A 21,994-nucleotide genomic window follows, 5' to 3' on the forward strand; every position below is an offset into this window, starting at 1 on the left:
CTCAAACACTTTGTGTTTGCGGCTTCGTCACTATCTCTTTTTATTGCTGTTGTCCCTTTATCTCCCATACTTTCTCTGTATTATATGTAGCATATAAATTTATTCCCATATCTACCTACCTTTATCTTTATCCCACTGGACACACAGCTGCTACAGGAAGTGCATTTGCAACATACAGTTCCGCTGCAACGTAGTGATACCACACTTATCATTAGATTCATCTCATGAATTATATATTTTAATTTACAAAAAAAATGATAATATGTGTTATAAATATGAAAATGATTAAGTATTTTTTCAGAGTCATAATTTTTTTATAGACTTTTGGTATTTTTTTGAAGTATCTTGAGATCATAGTTGTGAATAAATTATTTTTTAAGTTGAATTCAGAATATTTTAATTTATGACATTCAAATCATATATATACTAAATTTAGCATCAAGATACCTTATTTTGGAATTAATCAAAGTTTAGATTTTATTTTAATTGCAGTCACCATCTGCTACCATCCAATTTATTTGGATAGAGATCAACCATTGATATTTGAACATGATTAACTGCACTAATTGTTAAAAAAAAGGTTCCCTTATGGAATACAAAATTCCAATGCTAAAAATTACCATTCTTTAATGTGTCCATAGAAGCGATGCCAGGAAAAATATATCCATTTATTCTCATTTAATGCAATGGGATGTGTGGAATGTAAGAAACTACAAAATTTGTACATTTTATTTGCGTTAAATGCAGTTTTCAGAGGCTGAAAAGTGTTGAGACAACCTGACACAGTATTCAATTTCAGGAAATGAGGGACTGTTTTAGTATACTCGTAAAGTGTGTTAGATCTGTACTAAAATATTCAGAATCTTTGGCACACAGATTCTTTGGCAATAAAGTGTGTTAGCACAAAAAATGTTTCAGAATCTTTGGTGACTTCAAGTAGTCCACTGACATGCTGGAAATTTGACACATGTATCAACAATGAGTGAAAAAATAACAACTTGGAGCGATCCAATATCAAAATGCGATATCTGAAAATCTAGGAGTTGAGGGTATATTTTGTCTCTCTCTCTCTCTCAATCTATACTCTTTGATCTATTTATAAAACCCCATATCCATTGAAAAATAATTTGGAAGTTTTTTCTTCATTGGTAGGCCAACTGAAAGAGTGATTTTGAGATCTGTGAAATCTTCTTATGAGAAATTGTTGATTTAAGTCAGAGGAAAAATCAGAAGTGGAGGGGTTCTCCCGCTAACACTAGGGGTCAAATGTGGTTTCCTTGCATTTATGTTGTTTCCTTCTCAACACCCATCCATCTACTTCCATTTATCCCCATTCATCATTCTGCATCAATTATTATCTAATTCATATCATCCATGATCATCACCCATTGTTCCTCTTACTCCATTTCATAAAAAATTAAATACAATATATTTCTTTATCTATCCTTTCATGTAACCTTATCATTGCACATTATTTCTTATATTATTAAATCTCTAAAAAGGCATTACTTCCCTATTATCCGTTCTGCATGGAGACAATAATTTCTCATTAGTACCTTATCATAAATATTATCAATGAACTCAATTATAAAAAAGAAGTAATAGCCCAAAACTTGAGTTCATTGCGTGGCTGCAAAACGCAGCCATATGATCACAATGCACAAGCACATAGTTGTGTCATGTCTGCACTGTGCATCAATATAAGCGCGAACATCCACACGATGCCTGCTTGATTCTTCTACTTACATATTATTCTTAAATATATTAGCTTTTAATCTATTTATATGTTCTTAAAATTATCTTAATGTCTCTTTTCTTCTTATTTTCTTGCCACTAAATGAGATTTATATTTAAATCATTAGGCTTGTGAAATGGCCTGACTCCCCACCATATATAGGGTTGGAGGGTCCCAGTCCAATCCCTGCCCAGTCGGCTGGACTAGTCCATGTCATAGTCAAAGTAGAACAAAATTGACATACTTCCCATACAAAGAATAATGTATTCCAAAGCGATCAATATTTGAATTTTATATACCAATGTAAAGATATATTATGTTTCAAAAGTAGTCATTTCATACATAAAACTCATTTTAATTGTAAACCCTAAATATGTTTTTTTAATTAGAAAATATACATAATTTCTACTCATAATACTTCTCGCTATATTGTTCGTACATTTAGATAATATTCTTAAGAGACAAACATGGAAATCAGCACGTCATATAAATATGTGTTTATATGTCATTATTTTAAGGGTTTTCTGAACTTAATCAATAAAATTTATTGTTCCCTTAGTGCTTAAGTATGGGGTCGAACCCTAGAAAGCCAATAGGGAAATTCACTTTTTATCGACATAGAGTTTATAATTCTAATTTTGATTGAGATGACATCCTTTTTACTCAAATGATATCAAAGCTTGTAAGATGTATTCAACCTTATACCTTTTTAACTACAATGATCTCAATTAACAGAGATTTAATTTCTAAATTCTTTTATCAATAAGCATCATATTTATGGTTAGTTAGCGATTCTTGATAAGAATGGCTAACTATTCCCCTAACTAGATTATTTATGTGCCCAGTTGATCTTAGATTTTTAGGATGTTAGCATTACTAAAATCTGGATCAAAAGTTGCCCATTAATCATGCTTCATTTATTTGACCCAAAGACTTAATTCAGTCTGAATTATATTTTTGCGTTATTTAGTGTATTGGAAATAGTTAGGGAAGTTATTACTTATTAATTGATTGATTAAAATTTTTGCAAACCTAATCTTAATTTCTCACGGATTTGAAATGATAAGAAGGCTTTTATGAATCTTTTTATTTCATCCTAATTTATTTAGAAATGGAAAATATATCCTAAATTAGCAAATCGTGACTACGATTTTCTTACTTAAGAAATACGGACTAGAATGAGTGATTTAAAGATCAATTATCATTCAAAGTGGTTAATCTAAACTTAAGAAATATTAATCGATTTGAAAACAAGGTAAATTTCAGAATTAGAAGGATTGAAATCGGAGGAAAAAATGGCGAACATGAACGGAATCATAAAATTACTAAAATTAAGTATGAAATCAAGTGTAAAATCAAAGCAAAAAGAGCCTAGAGGTACCTGGAGGGATTTCGAATCAATTGGAAGGAATCTCGCTCAACGAACGACCAAATTTCCCGCGAATAAGTGCTGCGATTTGGGGACAAATCCGGTGCCGGATCGCCAAAGTTTTTGTCCAGTTTGAGCTCCAAAATGCATCCAGGGCGTTGTTGAGTCTTCGAGGAAGCTAAGCCTTCTTCCCCGAGCTTAAATATCAAGAACGAGAGCTCAATTTTTAATTTCTCCCCTTTTATCGCCGCAGAATCGGAAGAACAAGTTCTTCCAATTCGGTTTTTTTTCTCCTTTGTGCGTTGTCCGCGTCAGTTTGCGTGGCTCCACTCTGTGCGAGACACACACAGAATTGCGTAGGTGCGTGTCGTGCATCGAAGGCGTGAGCGCCCCTTCTGATACGTCTGCGCGGCATTGCATGCGGTGTGCACCTTTCATACACCCTGCACCACTTATCACTGGTGAGCACCAAAACTGACCCAATAAGGGCCAGTTTAAATAAAAAAACTTTTAAATTTTAAAAAAAAAGGAATCAATCATAAAAAAGTTTATTAATGTGAAAGAATGTTTTATTAACTCCTAAAATAAGTTTTATTGTTACTTTCATTTTATTTATAGAAATAGGTCAATTAAAAGCATTTAAATTCTTATAATCATCATTTTAAAACCATTTAAAATGTATATATTGACCCAATTATTTATCAAACGTATTATTAACTTGAAATTTAAGGAAATTATTCTTTTAACCTAAAATCTTAGTAACATGCATTAAACATTAATGTTTTTGAGCATTAAAAGTCCAAAAATATGATGAAATTAACACTTTATTCTTTTAATTCATAAAGACCTGGTTCACCCTAGAGACATCATCAAGATGAAAGAGAGGGATATGGGAAGCATAGATAATCATGGTAGCTCCCATCTCCATCATGTTTGGTCGTCTCAGCAATGTTGTAGAGTAGGATTGGGGAGGCATGATTTGGTTTTGACCCTCAAACTGAATCTGGCCCCACCAGTTGGTCTGCCCAAAAAAGGTAGACAAATTGTCCCATTTTGGTCTGATTCAACCAGAACCTAGTCCTAAATGTCTAACACTATTTTTAAATACTGTTTAAGATTAAATTCTTATAATGGGATTACATCTCCCACACATGAAACCCCTCAGTCAACTATACCTATATTTATATAAAGTTTCTGCTAGTTCCAGTTGCTCAAGGAAAACCTAATAAAGGGGGGGGGATGAATTAGGTTCTCTAGTTATATTTTTAATTTTTAATTATCCTATGATTTTTATGCCCCCTAGGAAATGAGGCAGAGGAAATGGGAGAGACAATTATTTTTTCTGGACAGCTTTGGCTAATGCTCAATTGTGTTCGGGGGTATTCGTCCCATGGTGATGATACACCCTAACCATGTTTTTGTGAATGCCCCCCTAAAAAGTCATTTGGAAATAGGGGTGAACAAGGATACCAAAAAAGGAAAAAGTTGATGAAGCTCTGTCATCTTCAACCCCCAAATTCTTTCATGGAACAACAAAGCTTGACCTACTTAAACTTGGCCGTAAAAACGTCAACCTAACTGAGCACAAATATCTAGCAATAAAAATATGTTTATGTATAATATCTTCTACTCAACAACACTTAGTAAAACCACTCCTTAAGTAGTTCAGGATAAGGCCGAATTTCATGTATTTCAGCAAGAATATTTTTAGATTAGAAATCATAAAAACTGAGTTATGATATTTTCTTTGCCTTATCCAAGGACGTGAGGACACCTAGTCTTAAGTTTTTTCTCATCCTAGTAAAATGAGCAGATGATCTCATTCATCCACAAAATCATATAGTGAATATCTATAATATCAGGATCCATTCCACCACACTGCTTCGATACATTGCCACCATCATCTTAGGGATCCATGTAAACATAATATTCATCAACCTGGTATGTAATTGTTTCTATGAAGGGAATATACCTGATCCTTAGTCATAAGGGCCATGTTTTCTACCGTGTGACAAGATTTCCTGGCGGATATTACATCCTCTGATGTCACTATCAACATTAGGTAAGAAGAGAACACAAATACTTAAAATCAATGCCTCTTGCATCTGGTTTGGTTCCTAGTTGTTCTCTAATAGTGATGTATTATAATCAGGATGTTGGAATTTGTGATCAAGGTATAACATAAATTTGTGTTTTCGTCACCCTTGAGCAACTACTAAATGCATCAACTGTCCTTGTATGGTATACTCACCCTAACCCTGAACTCCTAGGTTGCATCTGTCCATTGAGCTTATAGAAGTTGCCCGACTTTGGATAGCTTTGTCTTGAGGGCTTTAAATTGGGTGTGAACATTCCCAAATCTGTTTAGATACCTCGTTCTGTAATTGAATTTTTCTGTGGCAGAATTACATATCTCTCCATGCTTGTGGCTCTGCACAAAACGTTGAAAGCCCTGGCGTTGTAGCTAAAAATTCTAGATCCTGAAAGGCGGTCTCAATATGTTGGAGCTTGAGTCCAGTGTGATGAGGATTGGTGAGTGGTTTGACTAATGGAAAGGTAGGATCATGACTAATATAGATCATTTCACCATAAAAGGCAAACCCTAAAGTAACAATCAAGGTATTGATAATTGTGTGCATCTTATTTTATATCATTTCACCATTTCCAGAAATTTCTAGTTAATGGCAGGTCAAACAAGTCTGAATGAGGTATGAAGTCATCGAATGTGTACCTGAATTCTCCTCTTTTTTCTAATCATATTTCTTTAGAGAAATTAATTTCCCTTCAGTTATTCTCTGAATAATTATTTTTACGTTTGTATCTCTCTTCATTGTTTTCCTTTACCTGATTTATTTACAATCTACTCTCCTCTATTCTTTGATCTTTTCTTCCTCTTCTATTCTCTCTTCCACATTTTCTTGTATTTATAATTACTCAACTCCTTAATGTTAGACAGTCACATACAATCTTGATGAATATGGATACACATATACCGTATAAAACTTATAAAATGTTTGTCGGAGAGATGTTGCTGTTGATTGACTCTGCACCTTGAATTATTTTTAAAAAGGAACTAAGCAGAAGAAGTAAATTTACTTTTCTATTGTTTGAGAACATAGAAAATGAACATATTTTTATTTTAAAAAAGGTAGAGGGGGAGAGAGCGATGCTGAAAATGTCCAACCATTTGGAATACAAATACCCAATAACATGGCTGCCTCATCATGAAGAGATAGAATGATAAGTTCTTCTCTCATGATATTTTTACTACTCATCAGTTAAAACCTGACTTGATGACTTGCAGACTGCATGCTACAGAACATTAGACCAATTATGGGACTTTTCACCATCATTTGAAAGTGAATTAAAAATATTAAAACTAAAATTAAGGCCTATTTTTATGTTAATGCACTTTTACCCATAAGTGACTAAAGGAAAAATACTTATGTCATCGTTGTGCTGACATCATCATGCTGATGATGGATACAATAAGCCATTTCAATAAAAATATATGGTAAAATTTAAACCTTGTAAAATTTTATAGATATCTCTAATGCGATAATATGAAAAAATCCAAGATATTTCTATTTTTTAAATTCAATATATTATTAAAAATGTGCCACATATTAAAAATGATCATTACGGTTTTCATCATATAATAAAACCTTTATTAAACCATTTTGTTTTCTCACTTATATATGTAAATTCATTTTTCATTTGATTTTTAAAATCCTGACCCTCATAATCGTCAATACCTCCTTTCTCAAAGTAATGCCTACCATATTATTATCACATAGCATCTAATGAAGGTTGATGCTACTTGGCCCATGTACTTCCAAAAATTATTTATCCTCATTTCTACCAAAATTATCTCTAAGTCTACCTTCACATAGTTCAATATTCTACATCAAATATTTAAACTTTAATTTCACTTGTCCTGAAATTTTAATCACAAAATCTTTTTGATCGTGGCATCCAAATTCTACGATTTATTCTTGATATTATTCAACTCTTATTTACTCAAATGTATTTCTCCATTTTCATACATTTGGAAGAGTGGGTTGACTGCACATGTATGATATATATGATAATGACGGTATGAGTAAGAAATTTCGTATTTACATAGTGCTCACAATAGACTATAAGATCATTCTCTTCATCATGAGATGTATTACTTTTGTCTTCAACTTATATTCTCAAAACTGTCCCTAGGGGAAAAAATACAGGATTCTGAAGGTGATACTTTTTCATTCCTCAACTTAGAGATACAATTCACCAATGTATGCTATTCATTGTGATGTTGATGATAAAAATTTTATTTTTAAGGATGGTATTAATACAGATGACATCTTTGGATTACAATTTTTATTTTTTGGGGATATTACATAATTTGAATATGCATTCCTATGTTCTCCAATTCCTCTTTTACTCTTTCAGTTATGAACTTTCATCTGTTCTATTGAATCACATGCCCATCTTCAAATGTTGTATTTCTATCTTTCATTACTATAATGCTTCTCTTTGGTTATTATTGAAGTCTTTATTATGTAGAATCATTGGCCCTGGAAAGGTGAATCATATAACCATAAAAAGCATCATTCAATTTTGAGATATATCGAGGTTTCGTGTATCAAACTTTTTAGTTGGAATCCATTTCTCGTTATTTTAACCCAATTTTGATTGCCCCAAATTACAATGAAAATTGAGAAATCATGGGATTTTGTGGGTTTTTTAAATTATCTACCGGTTCATTTGGAAAAAAATTGTCCATAATATGTCATGATTATAAAATATAAAAGATGATAATTAATGCCCACGCATGATAATCATAAAACACGGTATTCTTGCTATGGATATAATTCTTCACAAGCTCATCCAACTCTTCAATAACCTTATCGTATTTGTCCTACGTATCTTCTGACTTTCTCCATTCTAATTTCAGATTATAATACTCTTACATCAATCAATCCCTTATGTTTTTTCTTGAAACTTCAACATTTAATATCAATATTTTTTTTATTCATCAGTGTCGCTCCATTAACCATGCCCATGATTTTCCTTTATTTCTCCTTCAATACATCATAATGGAACTAAATCCCAAATAATATTATCATGATAAGATATTTCTCTGGTTCAATCCCATAGTCTTCCTTAAGCATCATAAAATGATACATGAGGGCCGTCAGTTAAGCCTCAAATCACTCCCCTTTAAGCAAAAGCCACTACCATATAATACAATTTTTTAGCAAACATATCTCCCCTTGCTCCGTGAATCAAATCATCGACCTTCAGTAAACAACTACTCTTAGAATCTGTTCAAAGAGAAAGTAGTATCATTTTTTTGAAAAATTCTGAATCATTGGAAAATTTTAAGGTCCACAAATTTAACAAAGCACATTGTATGGATAGAACTTTGGTAAACTGAGTAAATTTGTGGACTAGTTTTAATTTAAATGATTCATCACTAGGATGCATGGATTTATTTTTTATATTACTCCAAAATTAATATTGAAAATCCATTTAATCCAGCCCATCTCCTTGTCTTCAATTATGTTTCCTCTTATTGGGTCTCAAGATTGTCTCCAAGGTTCATGGATTTTTTCCAATGAATTAAGGCCCTTTATTCAAGGGATATCAAAATGCTATCCAATTTCTGGAAAATAAATACAAAATTTATGTATTTAAAATATAAGCAATTGTTTACCTAGCTCGCACCCCATTGAATTTTGTGCTCTCTCTTGAGAATTAGAGTAGAGGGTTAGTGGTGGAGTGGCCAGATCAATTTCTCCATGGAGCCCATTTGCACAGTAGCTCCTTGGCAAAATACACTCTATCATGATCGTTTTTCAAGTCCTATATCTCAACGAGCTTCATAATAGTTATACATTCTTTACAATATAGTTCATACACACATTATAAAGCTGCCTGAATCCGATGAAGTTAGGTTGGTTTGGTTTTAAGAATTAGTTAAAGATGATCATGTGACTTTGAATACAATGCAAAGAAAGACATGAGAACATTAAAAATATACTAGGTTGTTCTGAAAAAATCCTTCATAAAAATTAATAATGAATGAAAATGATATCTTAGAAATTGATGATTTGTGGGAAATTGTAAGATAATTCGTAGGTCCTTCAGTTAAGCCTCAAATCACTCCTGAATAATATTCTAAGATGATGATTTGTGGAAAATTGACGTTCCATTCAATGTTGGAATTATAGGAAGACCTTGTGGAGATAAATTTTGTATTTGGAATGATATGAATAATATCAATTGCTAAACTTCGGTACATATATCACATTATAGGAGAAACCAAAGTGGTACACGATGGGTAATGGACCCAAATATAAGATAACCCATTATAAGGGTCATGTATCCCTTTGATTGAGTGATGACAAAGGAACTTTATGGGATTTATAGAGACGACATTAATTGAGTTGTATTTCTAGGGAAGAGGGATTCTAGAGAGCCCAAATTCATAAGTTCTGTCTGTGAGAAGTTTGAAATATGGATGATATGGAATGTCACATTAGATATCAGGGCAAGTTCCTTCTCTTATGTGTAAAGGGTCTGTTGACAGGAAGTGATATGTGTGGAGTTTTTAACAGTCATCATGTCCTGAACAGATTTGAAGAATAATTGAGTTCAATATGGACATTAATATCATATGTGGATATTATAAAAAACTAAGCTGCATGTTAGTTAACAAACATGCAAGACTTGGGAGTAACATATGGGAATACTTCAATATGCATGTATATGTATAAGGTGTTGCATGGATAGAGAGGGATCTAGTGACCTTTGATCCAGTGACCATGGATAGAGAGGGATCTATGTGTCATTTTCTCATAAGTGTGCTCTTTGTTAAAATTCATTTTGGTATTTCTGACATGAATGATTCAACAACCTTAGCTAAGGACTTCATTGCATCATCTTCCATGAGCTTTGTTCTTATAGCAAAGGGGACACGGACAATCCCATATTGACAACTAAATCACCTCTATGAAATTCTTGCTGCATCTGAGCTAAGACAATTTTGAATTCCATGATTCGAAAATGATATATCATAGTTAAAGCACAACCTTCAATACACAAGATGTCTTTCGGATTTCTAGTCTAAGGACCACTTACAAAACCGTGAAATGAATCAACCTGATTCATAGTTAGTTGTAGTTACATTGAAGGATTCATTACAACCGATATAGTGAAATATTTTCTTAAAGAGCACCCGTTATCTTTCCTATGTGTTTCCACACTAATGGCTACAAGATTGACCATACTCATCAAATGAGTCTAATTAGATAATGATATTCTATCTAGATAGTTTTAAATTATGATATCATCATAATTCACTTAGTCATATCATATATTCATGGAATTCATGATAAGCATCACGCATGCATTATAGGAATATATATTAACGAATACAGAAGGAGATGTGAAATGTATGTGGCTTGCCGGACTCATATATGTCATAATAAGTGATTACGAAACTGATTTCATAGTTGAATTACAATAAAAGTTAAGTTGTTATGCATTCATCATTATTGAGGTTAAAGTAAATAAGCAAAAACAGTGAAGTACTCTAATTCTAATATATATATGTGTATATATGGCATATATAACTAATTTAAATTTTCTTAGCTTTGAGAAAAAAAGTTTTACAAAATTTTAATTTTATCATAAATAATATATATATTTTTTGAAACCAGTGATTATTTTGAATTTTGTAAAAAATAAATTTCAATGTTCTTGGGTGGTGCATCTAATTATATCTATAAATTGTACTGCTTACAACAATCGTATTGGAGAAGAGTTAAACTTATGAAAATGAATTATTTAAGCTTCTATCTTTTAACCTATGTTAATAAAGATAGTCATTTACTTCTATAGCGTCCTCTTTCCATTGATACCATGATAACATAATTCTATAAAATCTTATTTTGAATATTGAAAATGATATTCGGTATATATCACATTAAATGGAATCTTATTTTTTAACCTGCAATTAAGAATGTCGATCCCAAAGTTTATTCTTGTATTATACTTTATTAACACACCATGTCTCCATATTTTCTGGTTTTCACATTTGACATTAGGCTATTGTTTTAGCCAAACTTTCACAATTGAATAATTTATAAAACATATCAGTAATATTTATTTTTTGAAATAATGAAATTGTTCTTCCTCAAAATGATTTCCTGTCTTAATTACCATCTCAGCACATGCTTAAGCGAATGTAGGATTTTAGAGAATGTAGGATTTTATGATATTTTTTTTTGAAATTTCTGAAGGGGAAATTGAACATAAACATAAAACATACCGCTGTCCTTTGTTTATTCAAGAGATAAATCCAACATTTGTTCTTAAGGGGATCAACCTTTTGGACCAGCACAAATTGAGAATCTCAAGTCAGCAACCCCTATGATCGAAGGACCATGGCCCCTATTCCTGGGAAGAGATAGGCTTAATCCTCTACAGTCTATCATAATTTCTATCATCATTGTAATTAAGATAGGCAGCTTCTCCATCTTTAATGTTAATCACCATACTTATTCAAATGTATTAATCCCCATTATTTGCATAATCGTCCATGTTTCAAAAATTAATCTTAGTTTTTTTTCTTTACTCTTATTGAACATGGACTTGGAACAATCAAATCACACATTTTTATTCAGAATCATCTCATTTATTTTAATGACACCTTAATAGCAAAGTATCTTTTCTAAATTAAGAGGATGTTTGATGGCAACATATCATGTAATTCTTCTTAAAACATTTTTTTTCAACTAAACCCTTGAGAATATTTCAAGGTTAGTTTCAAATAGATAATTTTCATTCATGATATGTAATTATCCTCCTGTTGGTAAGATATTTGTTATACTCTGGATAGAAGTTTATTTTCAGAAATTTCAGAAAAGGAACTGTTATATTCTTTTATTATACCGGAACAATTTGGTCATGTTGATACAGATTGAATATCCTATTTTAGATTTCGAAGACTAAGTGGCCAAATTTTTATGGCGAGACAGTTGGACGTTCAAATACAAGTAAACAAAAAAAATAAGTTAGAAGCCCAAAAAAATGTAAGATACTAAACAAAATTATAACTTAAAATTACTATCCTAAAGTATATATTATGATTATCAGAAGTTTCTTATACATGAGTAGAATATCTGATGGACAACATTTCTTTCATATAATTTTTTTTGCAAAAAACTGTTTCTATGACCAGTATTGTTCTAGAACAAAATATTGATACGCATTTACTCTTTCATGGACGCCACATTAGTTTAAGCTTGGGTCGAGCGAGACGACACCTGCCGCTTACATTTATTTCTCCCATGATGGATTTTTTTGTTGTTCTGTCTTTACTCGAAACTTTACGGCATTAAAGGAATTTGACATTCCAATGCTCTTATGAGAGAGAGAAAGGAAGAGAGAGTGAGAGAAGCAGAAAAGGAGCAAGAAGAGAGAGAGAATAGAAGAGAAAGAGCAAGAGAGAGAGGGAGAAAGAGAAACAGAAAGTGAGCAAGAGAAAGAGAGAGAAAGAGAAAATGAGCAAGAGAGAGAAAGAGAAGCAGGAAAGGAGCAAGAAGAGAGAGAGAGAGAAAAGCAGGAAAGGAGCAAGAAGAGAGAGAGAGAAGCAGGAAAGCTGTAAAGGGGCAAGAAGAAAGGGAGAGAGAAAGAGAGAGAGGCAGTGAGAGAGACAGAGACACACGGAGAGAGGCAGTGAGAGAGACAGAGAGACACACGGAGAGAGGCAGTAAGAGAGACAGAGAGAGAGTGGCAGAGAGAGAGACAGAGAGAGTGGTAGAGAGAGAGAGAGAGAGGCACTGAGAGAGAGAGGGGGAAGAGAGAGAGAGAGGGAGAGAGAGGGAGAGAGAGAGAGAGAGAGAGAGAGAGAGAGAGAGAGAGAGAGAGAGAGAGAGAGAGAGAGAGAGAGAGAGAGGGAGGGGGGGGGGGGAGAGAGAGAGAGAGAGAGAGAGAGAGAGAGAGAGAGAGAGAGAGGAGAGGAGAGAGAGAGGGAGAGAGAGAGAGAGAGAGAGAGAGAGAGAGAGAGAGAGAGAGAGAGAGAGAGAGAGAGAGAGAGAGAGAGAGAGAGAGAGAGAGAGAGAGAGAGAGAGAGAGAGAGAGAGAGAGAGAGAGAGAGAGAGAGAGAGAGGAACAGAGAGAGAGAGAGAGAGAGAGAGAGAGAGAGAGAGGGAGAGAGAGAGAGAGAGAGAGAGAGAGAGAGAGAGAGAGAGAGAGAGAGAGAGAGAGAGAGAGAGAGAGAGAGAGAGAGAGAGAGAGAGAGAGAGAGAGAGAGAGAGAGAGAGAGAGAGAGAGAGAGTGAGAGAGAGAGAGAGAGAGAGAGAGAGAGAGAGAGAGAGAGAGCGAGAGAAATAGAGAGAGAGAGAGGGAGAGGGAGAGAGGGAGAGAGAGAGAGAGAGAGAGAGAGAGAGAGAGAGAGAGAGAGAGAGAGAGAGAGAGAGAGAGAGAGAGAGAGAGAGAGAGAGAGAGAGAGAGAGAGAGAGAGAGAGAGAGAGAGAGAGAGAGATGCCACCGCTTTGGCCCCCGCTGTCTGTCTCTATCTCTGTCTCTGTCTCTGTGTGTGTCTCTCTCTCTCTCTGAGAGAAGGTCTCTCTTCTTTGGCAGTGTTCCACTTAACTCGTCGATTTTGTTTATAGATTTCCGCTACGAGGATAGCCGCGACAAGCCTGTCCGAGGCAGGAGAGAAGAGCTGCCGCGTCAGAGGCAGTGAAGAGTCCTTTTCTCTCCACTGAGTCATGATAGTAAGAACAGGCGGAGTCAGTGGCAGCGTCACCTCCAGTGCTATCTCCTGACACTTGAGTGTACGCCACTGTTCCCTTCGGCCCAGATTTAGCTCATCGCCATTACTGATTTCGTTTTTTACTGGACCCTCAGCTTCCCCTGTGCGTGTGTATCTCAGCATGTCCCAGACGTGAAGATTCTGCTTCGTGTTCTCCCCCCTCCCTTTTATTGCTCTCTCTATCCTGCATTCATCACGCAGCCTCCACTTCCCCCTGCCCTCATAAATATTTCAGCACACCGCCTGCTCCCATTTCTCCTCTCTCTCGCTCTCTCCCTCTTCCTCTCTCTCTCTCTCTCTCTCTCTCTCTCTCTCTTTCCCTCTTCCCCTCTCTCTCTCTCCCTCTTCCTCTGCCTCTCTCTATCACACACACACTCTCTCTCACTCTCTCCCGCTTCCTCTTCCTCTCTCTCTTCCCCTCTTCCTCTGCCTCTCTCTATCGCACTCTCTCTCCCTCACTCTCTGTCCCTCTCTCTCTCTCTATCACTCTCCATCTATCTTTCCCTCTTCCTCTGCCTCTCTCTATCACTCTCTCTCCCTCACCCTCTGTCCCTCTTCCTCACTCTATCACTTTCTCTTCTTGCTCTCTCTCCCTCTCTTCTTGGTCCTTATCTCTCTCTCTCTCTTTCTTCTTGGTCCTTATCTGCCTCTCTCTCTCTCGCTTCTTGTTCCTTCCCTGTTTCTCTCTCTCTTTGTCCCTCGTCCTCTCTCTATCACTCTTTTTCTCCCTCCTATTCTCTCTCTCTCTACAATATATACATAATCTTTTTATCTTCCAGTCCATCTCTCTTTCTCTTCTATACAATATACATCTCTCTTTGCCTGCTCTCGCTCTATTCATCCACCGTCCTTTCTTTTTATTCTCCCGCTATCTATCGTCCTCACCTCATCGCCCTATTCATCTCTGTGAAAATTTTCTTTTCTCTTCCTTCGTCTTCCTGGATTTTCAAGTGGGTAGAGAGGAGATGATGAGAGGGGGCGGTGGAAGGTGCCTTTTCACAGCGTCTCAATGGCAAGAACTTGAACACCAGGCGCTTATCTTCAAGTACATGGCCTCAGGAGCGCCTGTTCCTCATGATCTTATCATTCCCATAAGGAGAAGTTTATACATCGATCAGTCTCCATCTTCTCCAATGCTCTTCTTCCACCACCAACCGTGTCGTAAGTTTAATTTTATCAATTTTTTTTGTGTTTGTAGTTCCTGTGTCTAGTCCCGCTTCTTCATCTTCTGACTGTTCTTCTTTCATCTTCTTTAGTTTGTGTTCTTTTTCCTATACCCGTGCTTATTATTGCTCTTCCAGCAGCATCTTTTCCCACCTTATTCTTCATCTTCTTATTCTTTTCTCCACTTTTGATCTCATTCTTCTCTTGATACTTGATGTTATTCTTCATTCTTATCTTGGTGGTTTTTATTGTTTTTGTTATTCCGCAGTGGGCTGGGGGAACTTGCCTTTGGGATTTGGTAAAAAGATTGAAGACCCAGAACCTTGGAGATGCAGGAGAACTGATGGGAAGAAGTGGAGGTGCTCCAAAGAAGCCTTCCCAGATTCCAAGTACTGTGAGAGACACATGCACAGAGGGAAGAACCGTTCAAGAAAGCCAGTGGAAAACCCTAACATTCATCAAAGCATGGTCAAACACTACTCTGCTTATGATTTGCCTTCCAATGGGCATCGCCAAACGCTTAAGGACTCAACCTGGAGATCTACTCAGCTGGGTTTGAGCTTCAGTGGAGGCTGCTCTCACCTGCAACAAGAGACTGGAGAGAGAGATAGTGGGAGGCAGTGTTTTGTTATGGGGAAGGATATGAGAGCTGAAAAGATGAATGAAGGGATTTTTCCAACAACCCAGCTCTCAATCTCAATGAGCCAGTATGATCAGAGTTCATGGGTTGAGAGCTCCTGCAGCCCAGCTGGGAATTAAATTTCAGTAAGATTTGTTTTTTTCCTAATATTTATCCGAACCTTTCTCACTGTCTTTGTCGTTTCTTTTTTTTGTTGTCTCTTGTTGAACATGGACAACAGATGAAAAGAAAAATGTTAAGTTTGAGTTTCCTGATGTTCAATAATATGTACTACTGTATATTACTAGCTATCAATAAATATCTAATTAATCATCCACTTACTATAACTTGGGATGCAGGAATTTCAATAAGTGTGAGGTTTAATTAATGTGTAGAGGTTAAGTGTATACTAATTAAAATGATGAGATAAGATAGACTAAACATGATCAAGTTTTTCCTGCAGTCTAAGGTTTAACTTCTCTAAAAGCCTCTGTTACTCTTAAGGAATTAAGCTAGTTCCTACTTCTTGACTCAAAAGACTACCCTCAAGATCAATCAATTTCAGAACATTATTTTCTAATATCTTGCCTAGTGTATCTGATTCATGCGTTTTTTGCCTTCCTCTCTCCTCTGCGCACTCTTATGGCGATGTAATGTCGGAATAAGGCCACCATTTCTCTATCTTTCTCTCTCTCTCCTTCTCTCTCTCTCTCTCTCCTTCTTTTTCTCTATATTTCTCTTTCCTTCTCTTTCTCTATATCTCTCTTTCCTTCTCTCTCTCTCTCTCTCTCTCTCTTTCTTTCCTTCTGTTTCTCTATATTTCTCTCATTCCTTCTCTTTCTCTCTCTCTCTCTCTTTCTTTCCTTCTGTTTCTCTATATGTCTCTCATTCCTTCTCTTTCTCTCTCTCTCTCTCTCTCTCTCTTTCTTTCCTTCTGTTTCTCTATATGTCTCTCATTCCTTCTTTCTCTCTCTCTCTCTCTCTCTCTCTCTCTCTCTCTCTTTCCTTCTGTTTCTCTATGTCTCTCATTCCTTCTCTTTTTTTTTTTCTCTCTCTCTCTCTCTATCTTTCCTTCTCTTTTACTCTCTCTATCTTTCCTTCTCTTTCTCTCTCTCTCTCTCTTTCTTTCCTTCTGTTTCTCTATATGTCTCTCATTCCTTCTCTTTCTCTCTCTCTATTTTTCCTTCTCTTTTACTCTCTTACTCTCTTTCTTTCCTTCTCTTTCTCTCTCTCTCTCTCTCTATCTTTCCTTCTCTTTTACTCTCTTTCTCTCTTTCTTTCCTTCCCTTTCTCACACTCGTTCTCTCCCTTCTCTCTCTCTCTCTCTCCGTCCCTTGCTCACATTCTCGTTCTCTCCCTTCTCTCTATATATTTCCCTGTTCTCTCTCTCTCTCTCGACCTTTCCTTCTCTTTCACTGTCTGTCTCTTTCTTTCCTTGCTCACACTCTCGTTCTCTCCCTTCTCTCTCTATCTATTTCCCTTCTCTTTCTCTCTTTCTATTTCTTTGGCTCTCTCTCTCTACTGCGTTCAGTTATCGCGGTTCGATGTGTTAATCCGACACCCTCTGCGGTCTCCTGGACCATTTCATGCATCTCTCTCTTACTTCCCGGTCTTTCTCTCTCTATCTTCTGACTTCTTTCTCTTCTGCGTTCATTTGTGGCAGTTTAATGTTCAAGTCACTTCGTCGAATCTTACTGAAACACGTGGACGAGGCCGGCATCTAAAGTAGGCCGACGGGAAGATTTGACTGGCGTTTCGTTAGAAAATTTTAACTATTTATGGGAAGTACCACGTCTTAGAAGAACATCTACTTCTGTCCCTTCTCTCTCTACATTTCTCAGTGCACTCTCTCCTCTCTCTCGCTACTTCTAAACGTTTGGTAAGCTTTGAAATAAGTGTAAGCTTATAAAGATTTTAACTTTTGATGGGATGTACAACAACTTTAAAGAACATCTACGACTCTCTTTTTTGTCTATTTCCCAGTGCACTCCCTCTCCTCTCTCTCTCTCTCTATATATATATATATTTCTCAATGTGTCTTAAACGTTAGATACGCGTTAAGCTTATAAAAGATTTTAACTCTTGATGGGAAGTACCAAAACGTAGAAGTAGGCCGTTTAGTTAGAAGATTTTAGCTATTTATGGGAAGTACCACGACTAAGAAAAACATCTACGTCTGTCCCTTCTCTCTCTACATTTCTCAGTGTACTCTCTCTCCTCTCTCTCTCTCTCTCTACTTCTGAATGTGTGTTAAGCTTTAAAATAAGTGTTACGCTTTTAAAAGATTTTAGCTCTTGATGGGAAGTACCACAACTTAGAAAAACGTCTGCGATTGTCTTCCCTCTCTATTTCGCTGTGTAATATCTCTCCTCTCCCTCTATATTTCACAACGTGTGTTAGATCTTAAAATAAGTGTTAAGCTTATAAAAGATTTTAACTCTTGATGGGCAGTACCACAACTTAGAAGAACGTCTACGACTGTCTCCTCTCTCTATCTTTCCGTGTATTATCTCTCCTCTCTCTCTCTCTCTCTATATATATATATTCATAATGTATTTTAAGCTTTAAAATAAGTGTTAAGCTTATAAAAGATTTTAACTCTTGATGGGAAGCACCACAACTTAGAAGAACGTCTACGACTGTCTCCTCTCTTTATTTCTCTGTGTAATATCCCTCCTCTCTCTCTCTCTCTATTTCACAATGTGTGTTAAGCCTTCAAATAAGTGTTGAGCTTTTAAAATATTTTAACTCTTGATCGGAAGTACCACGACGTAGAAGAACATCTACGACTGTCTCTTCTCTCTCTATTTCTCAGCGTACTTTCTCTCCTCTCTCTCTATTTGTCAATGCGTGTTAAGCATTTAAAAGATTTACCACAACTTAGAAGAACTCCTGATGGGATGTACCATGACTACCAAGAACGCCTACATCCGTCTCCTATCTCTCTATTTCTCACTGTACTCTCTCTCTCCTCTCTCTCTCTCTCTATTTTCCATTGATTGTTAAGCTTTTAAAATAGTGTTAAGCTTTTAAAAGATTTTGACTCCTGATGGGAAGCATTAAGACTTTGAAGAACATCTACAACTGTCTCCTCTCTCTCTATTTCTCAGTGTACTCTCTCTCCCCTCTCTCTCTATTTGCCAATATGTGATAAGCTCTAAAATCTGTGTTAAGCTATTAAAAGGTTTAAACTCATGATGGAAAGTAGAACACCTTCTAGATATCCAGGAATGACAGCAATCTCTCTATTTCACGTAAAATATTACATCTGAAAACTATTCCTCTCAATTTCTCCATGTGTGTTTAAGTTTTAGAACAAGTGTTAAGCTTTTTAAAGATTTTAACTCCTGATGGGAAGTACCAAGATTTTAAGTTGAATATCTTCTTGATTCTTAGGATTGAGTGTTCTCTCTCTATTTAACAGCGTATGTCAACTTTTAAGCTATATCTCTCTATTTTTTAGAGTACTGCCTCCTATATCTCTATCTAAGCGTGCGTTAATCTTTAAAATACGCGTTAAGCTGTTTCAATATGTTCACTTATCAAAATATATATTATGACTGTCTCTTCTATCTATCTCTCTGTTTGAATTGTGCTTCAAGTATTTCAGCTTTTAAAATATCCCATAAAGTACCACGCCTTACGAGAACATTTAGAATATCCACGACTCGCTCCATTTATTTCTCAGATGTATGAACTGTTAAGCTTTAAAATATGTGCACAACCTTCACATTTGGGTACCCTCATAAATGTCATCACCAACTGGCATTTCTTTTAAAAAATAATTAACATTACTATGGGAAGTACCCCAACTTAAAAGAACATCTTACCAGTGGCCATGACTATCTCCGTTCCCCATTTTTTTGAGTGAGAGTTGACTCTTAACCTTAAAAACAGGGGTAAAACCTTTAAACTCGTACACCCTCATAAGTGTAATTACCAAGTGGAATTGCGTTTAGATTGTTTTTTAAATTATTATGGAAATCTTCTCCATCGTATGGGTAACTATATACATAATTCTTTTAATAATTGTTAAACCTTCAATCTTGGAGACCCTCATTAGTGCAATCACCAAGTAGAAATGCTTTTGCACTGGCTTTAAATTGTTATGGGGACGTCTTCTCCATCTTATTGAATCATATCATTACACATACTTCTATAAATGATTGTTAAACCTTCAAACTTATATATCCTCGTAAGTGTGATCACCAAGTGAAATTGCATTCTGATTGCTCTTTAATTTATTATAGAAAAGTCTTGACTATGTCCTTGGGTATGAATTGTATACTTATTTTTTAAAATGATTGTTAAACCTTCGAACTTGTATACCCCCATAAATGTAGTGCATAGCAAGGCCGTAGCCGACAACGTCCCTACTAAAAACTCTCCCAGGAACTGTCATGTCGTTCAGAAAGATAGAGATAGAAAGAGAACAGTAATGAGAAAGATGGAGATAGAAAGAGAACAGTAATGAGAAAGAGAACATTAATGAGAAAAATAGAGAGAGAGAGAAGACAGAGAAGTGAGAGAAGGAGAGAGAGAAGAGAGAGAGAAGTGAGAGAGGGAGAGAGAGAAGAGAGAGAGGGAGAGAGAAGAGAGAAGAGAAGAGAGAGAAGAGAGAGAGGGAGAGAGAAGAGAGAATAGAAGAGATAGAAGAGAGAGAGGGAGAGAGAAGAGAGAATAGAAGAGAGCAGAGAGAGAGGGAGAGAGAGAGAAGAGAGCAGAGAGAGAGGGAGAGAGAAGAGAGAATAGAAGAGAGAGGGAGAGAGAGAAGAGAGAGAAGTGAGAGAGGGAGAGAGAGAAGAGAGAGAGGGAGAGAGAAGAGAGAATAGAAGAGAGAGAAGAGAGAGAGGGAGAGAGAAGAGAGAATAGAAGAGAGAGAAGAGAGAGAGGGAGAGAGAAGAGAGAATAGAAGAGAGCAGAGAGAGAGGGAGAGAGAAGAGAGAATAGAAGAGAGCAGAGAGAGAGGGAGAGAGAAGAGAGAATAGAAGAGAGAGAAGAGAAGAGAGAGCAGAGAGAGAGGGAGAGAGAAGAGAGAATAGAAGAGAGAAGAGAGAGAGGGGGAGAGAAGAGAGAAGAGAAGAGAGAGCAGAGAGAGAAGAGAGAAGAGAAGAGAGAGCAGAGAGAGAAGCGAGAATAGAAGAGAGAGAAGAGAGGATGGAAGAGAGAGAAGAGCGAAGAGAGAAGAGAAGAGAGAGCAGAGAGAAGAGAATAGAGAGAGAGAGAGGGAGAGATAAGAGAGAAGAGAGAGAAGAGAGAGGAGAGAGATAGAGAGAGAAAGAGAGGGTATGCTAAAGGGTAGAGGGGAAACTGGCTACTTGTCCCTAGGGAGGATGATTCCTTGGGAGGAAAAGACAGAAGAGACTAGGCCGCACAACGAAGAAGCTTCGGGCACGGCTGTCGCACAACGAAGAAGCTTGTATTCAAGAGGGTGACACGGGCGTACCTTATCTCTATTACTGCAAAGTTCAGAGGCATCCACCTGTCTCGTCTGATGGTCAGATGGGGGTGGGCAGACAGGCTCAGAGCAGATGAAGAAGAAAGGTTACAGGTGAAGTGACGCCGTATGGTCAACAAAGCACAGGGCTCGGCGCTGGTTGTGGAATTTCTTCCGTTCTTTCTCTCTCTCTTCTCTCTTACTCTCTCTATCTCTCCCTCTATCTCTCTCTCTACCTCTCTTTCTACCTCTCTTTCCCTCTCGTTTTTTCTGGCTTTCTCTTTATTGTCCTCTCTCTCTCTCTCTCGTTTTTCTCTCTTTCTCTCTCTCTCTTTTTTCTCTATTTCTCTCTCGTTGTCTCTCTCTATCTCTCTCTTGTTTTTCTCTAGTTCTCCTTCTCGTTGTCTTTTTCTATCTCTCTCTCTTTCTCTCTCTCTCTCTTGTCTTTCTCTATCTCTCTCTCTTTCTCTCTCTCTCTCTCTCTCTCGTTTTTCTCTATTTCTCTTTCTCGTTGTCTCTCTATCCCTCTCTCATTTTTCTCTATTTCTATTTCTTGTTATATCTCTCTCTCTCTTTCTCTTTCTCTTTCTCTTTCTCTTTCTCTTTCTTGGTCTTTCTCTCTGTCTCTCTCGTTTTCCTCTCTCTTTCTAGCACTCTCTCTCTCTCTCTCGCTTTTTCTCTCTCCCGCCTTCTCTTTGTCTCTCTCTCTCCGTTTTCCTCTCTCCGGGCCTCTCTCAGTCTCTCTCTCTCCTCTCTCCCGCCCTCAGTCTCCCTCTCTCTCTCTCTCTCTCTCTCCTCTCTCCCGCCCTCAATCTGTCTCTCTCTCTTTCCTGTTTTATCTTTCTCTCTCTGTCTCG

At 36.5% G+C, this 21,994-nt stretch overlaps 1 protein-coding gene across 1 annotated transcript; it reads left to right on the forward strand.

Annotated features, from left to right (window-relative positions):
* Positions 1 to 14,167: 14,167 nt before the first annotated feature.
* Positions 14,168 to 15,969, forward strand: LOC144701621 (growth-regulating factor 1-like). Its single transcript, XM_078573331.1, has 2 exons — positions 14,168 to 15,078; positions 15,350 to 15,969. Exons 1-2 carry the CDS (start codon positions 14,883 to 14,885, stop codon positions 15,838 to 15,840), a joined length of 687 nt encoding a protein of 228 aa, XP_078429457.1. The 5' UTR covers positions 14,168 to 14,882; the 3' UTR covers positions 15,841 to 15,969.
* The last annotated feature ends 6,025 nt before the right edge of the window (positions 15,970 to 21,994 follow it).

The sequence above is a fragment of the Wolffia australiana genome, chromosome 4, assembly GCF_029677425.1.
Source record: "Wolffia australiana isolate 7733 chromosome 4, ASM2967742v1".
NCBI lineage: Eukaryota > Viridiplantae > Streptophyta > Magnoliopsida > Alismatales > Araceae > Wolffia > Wolffia australiana.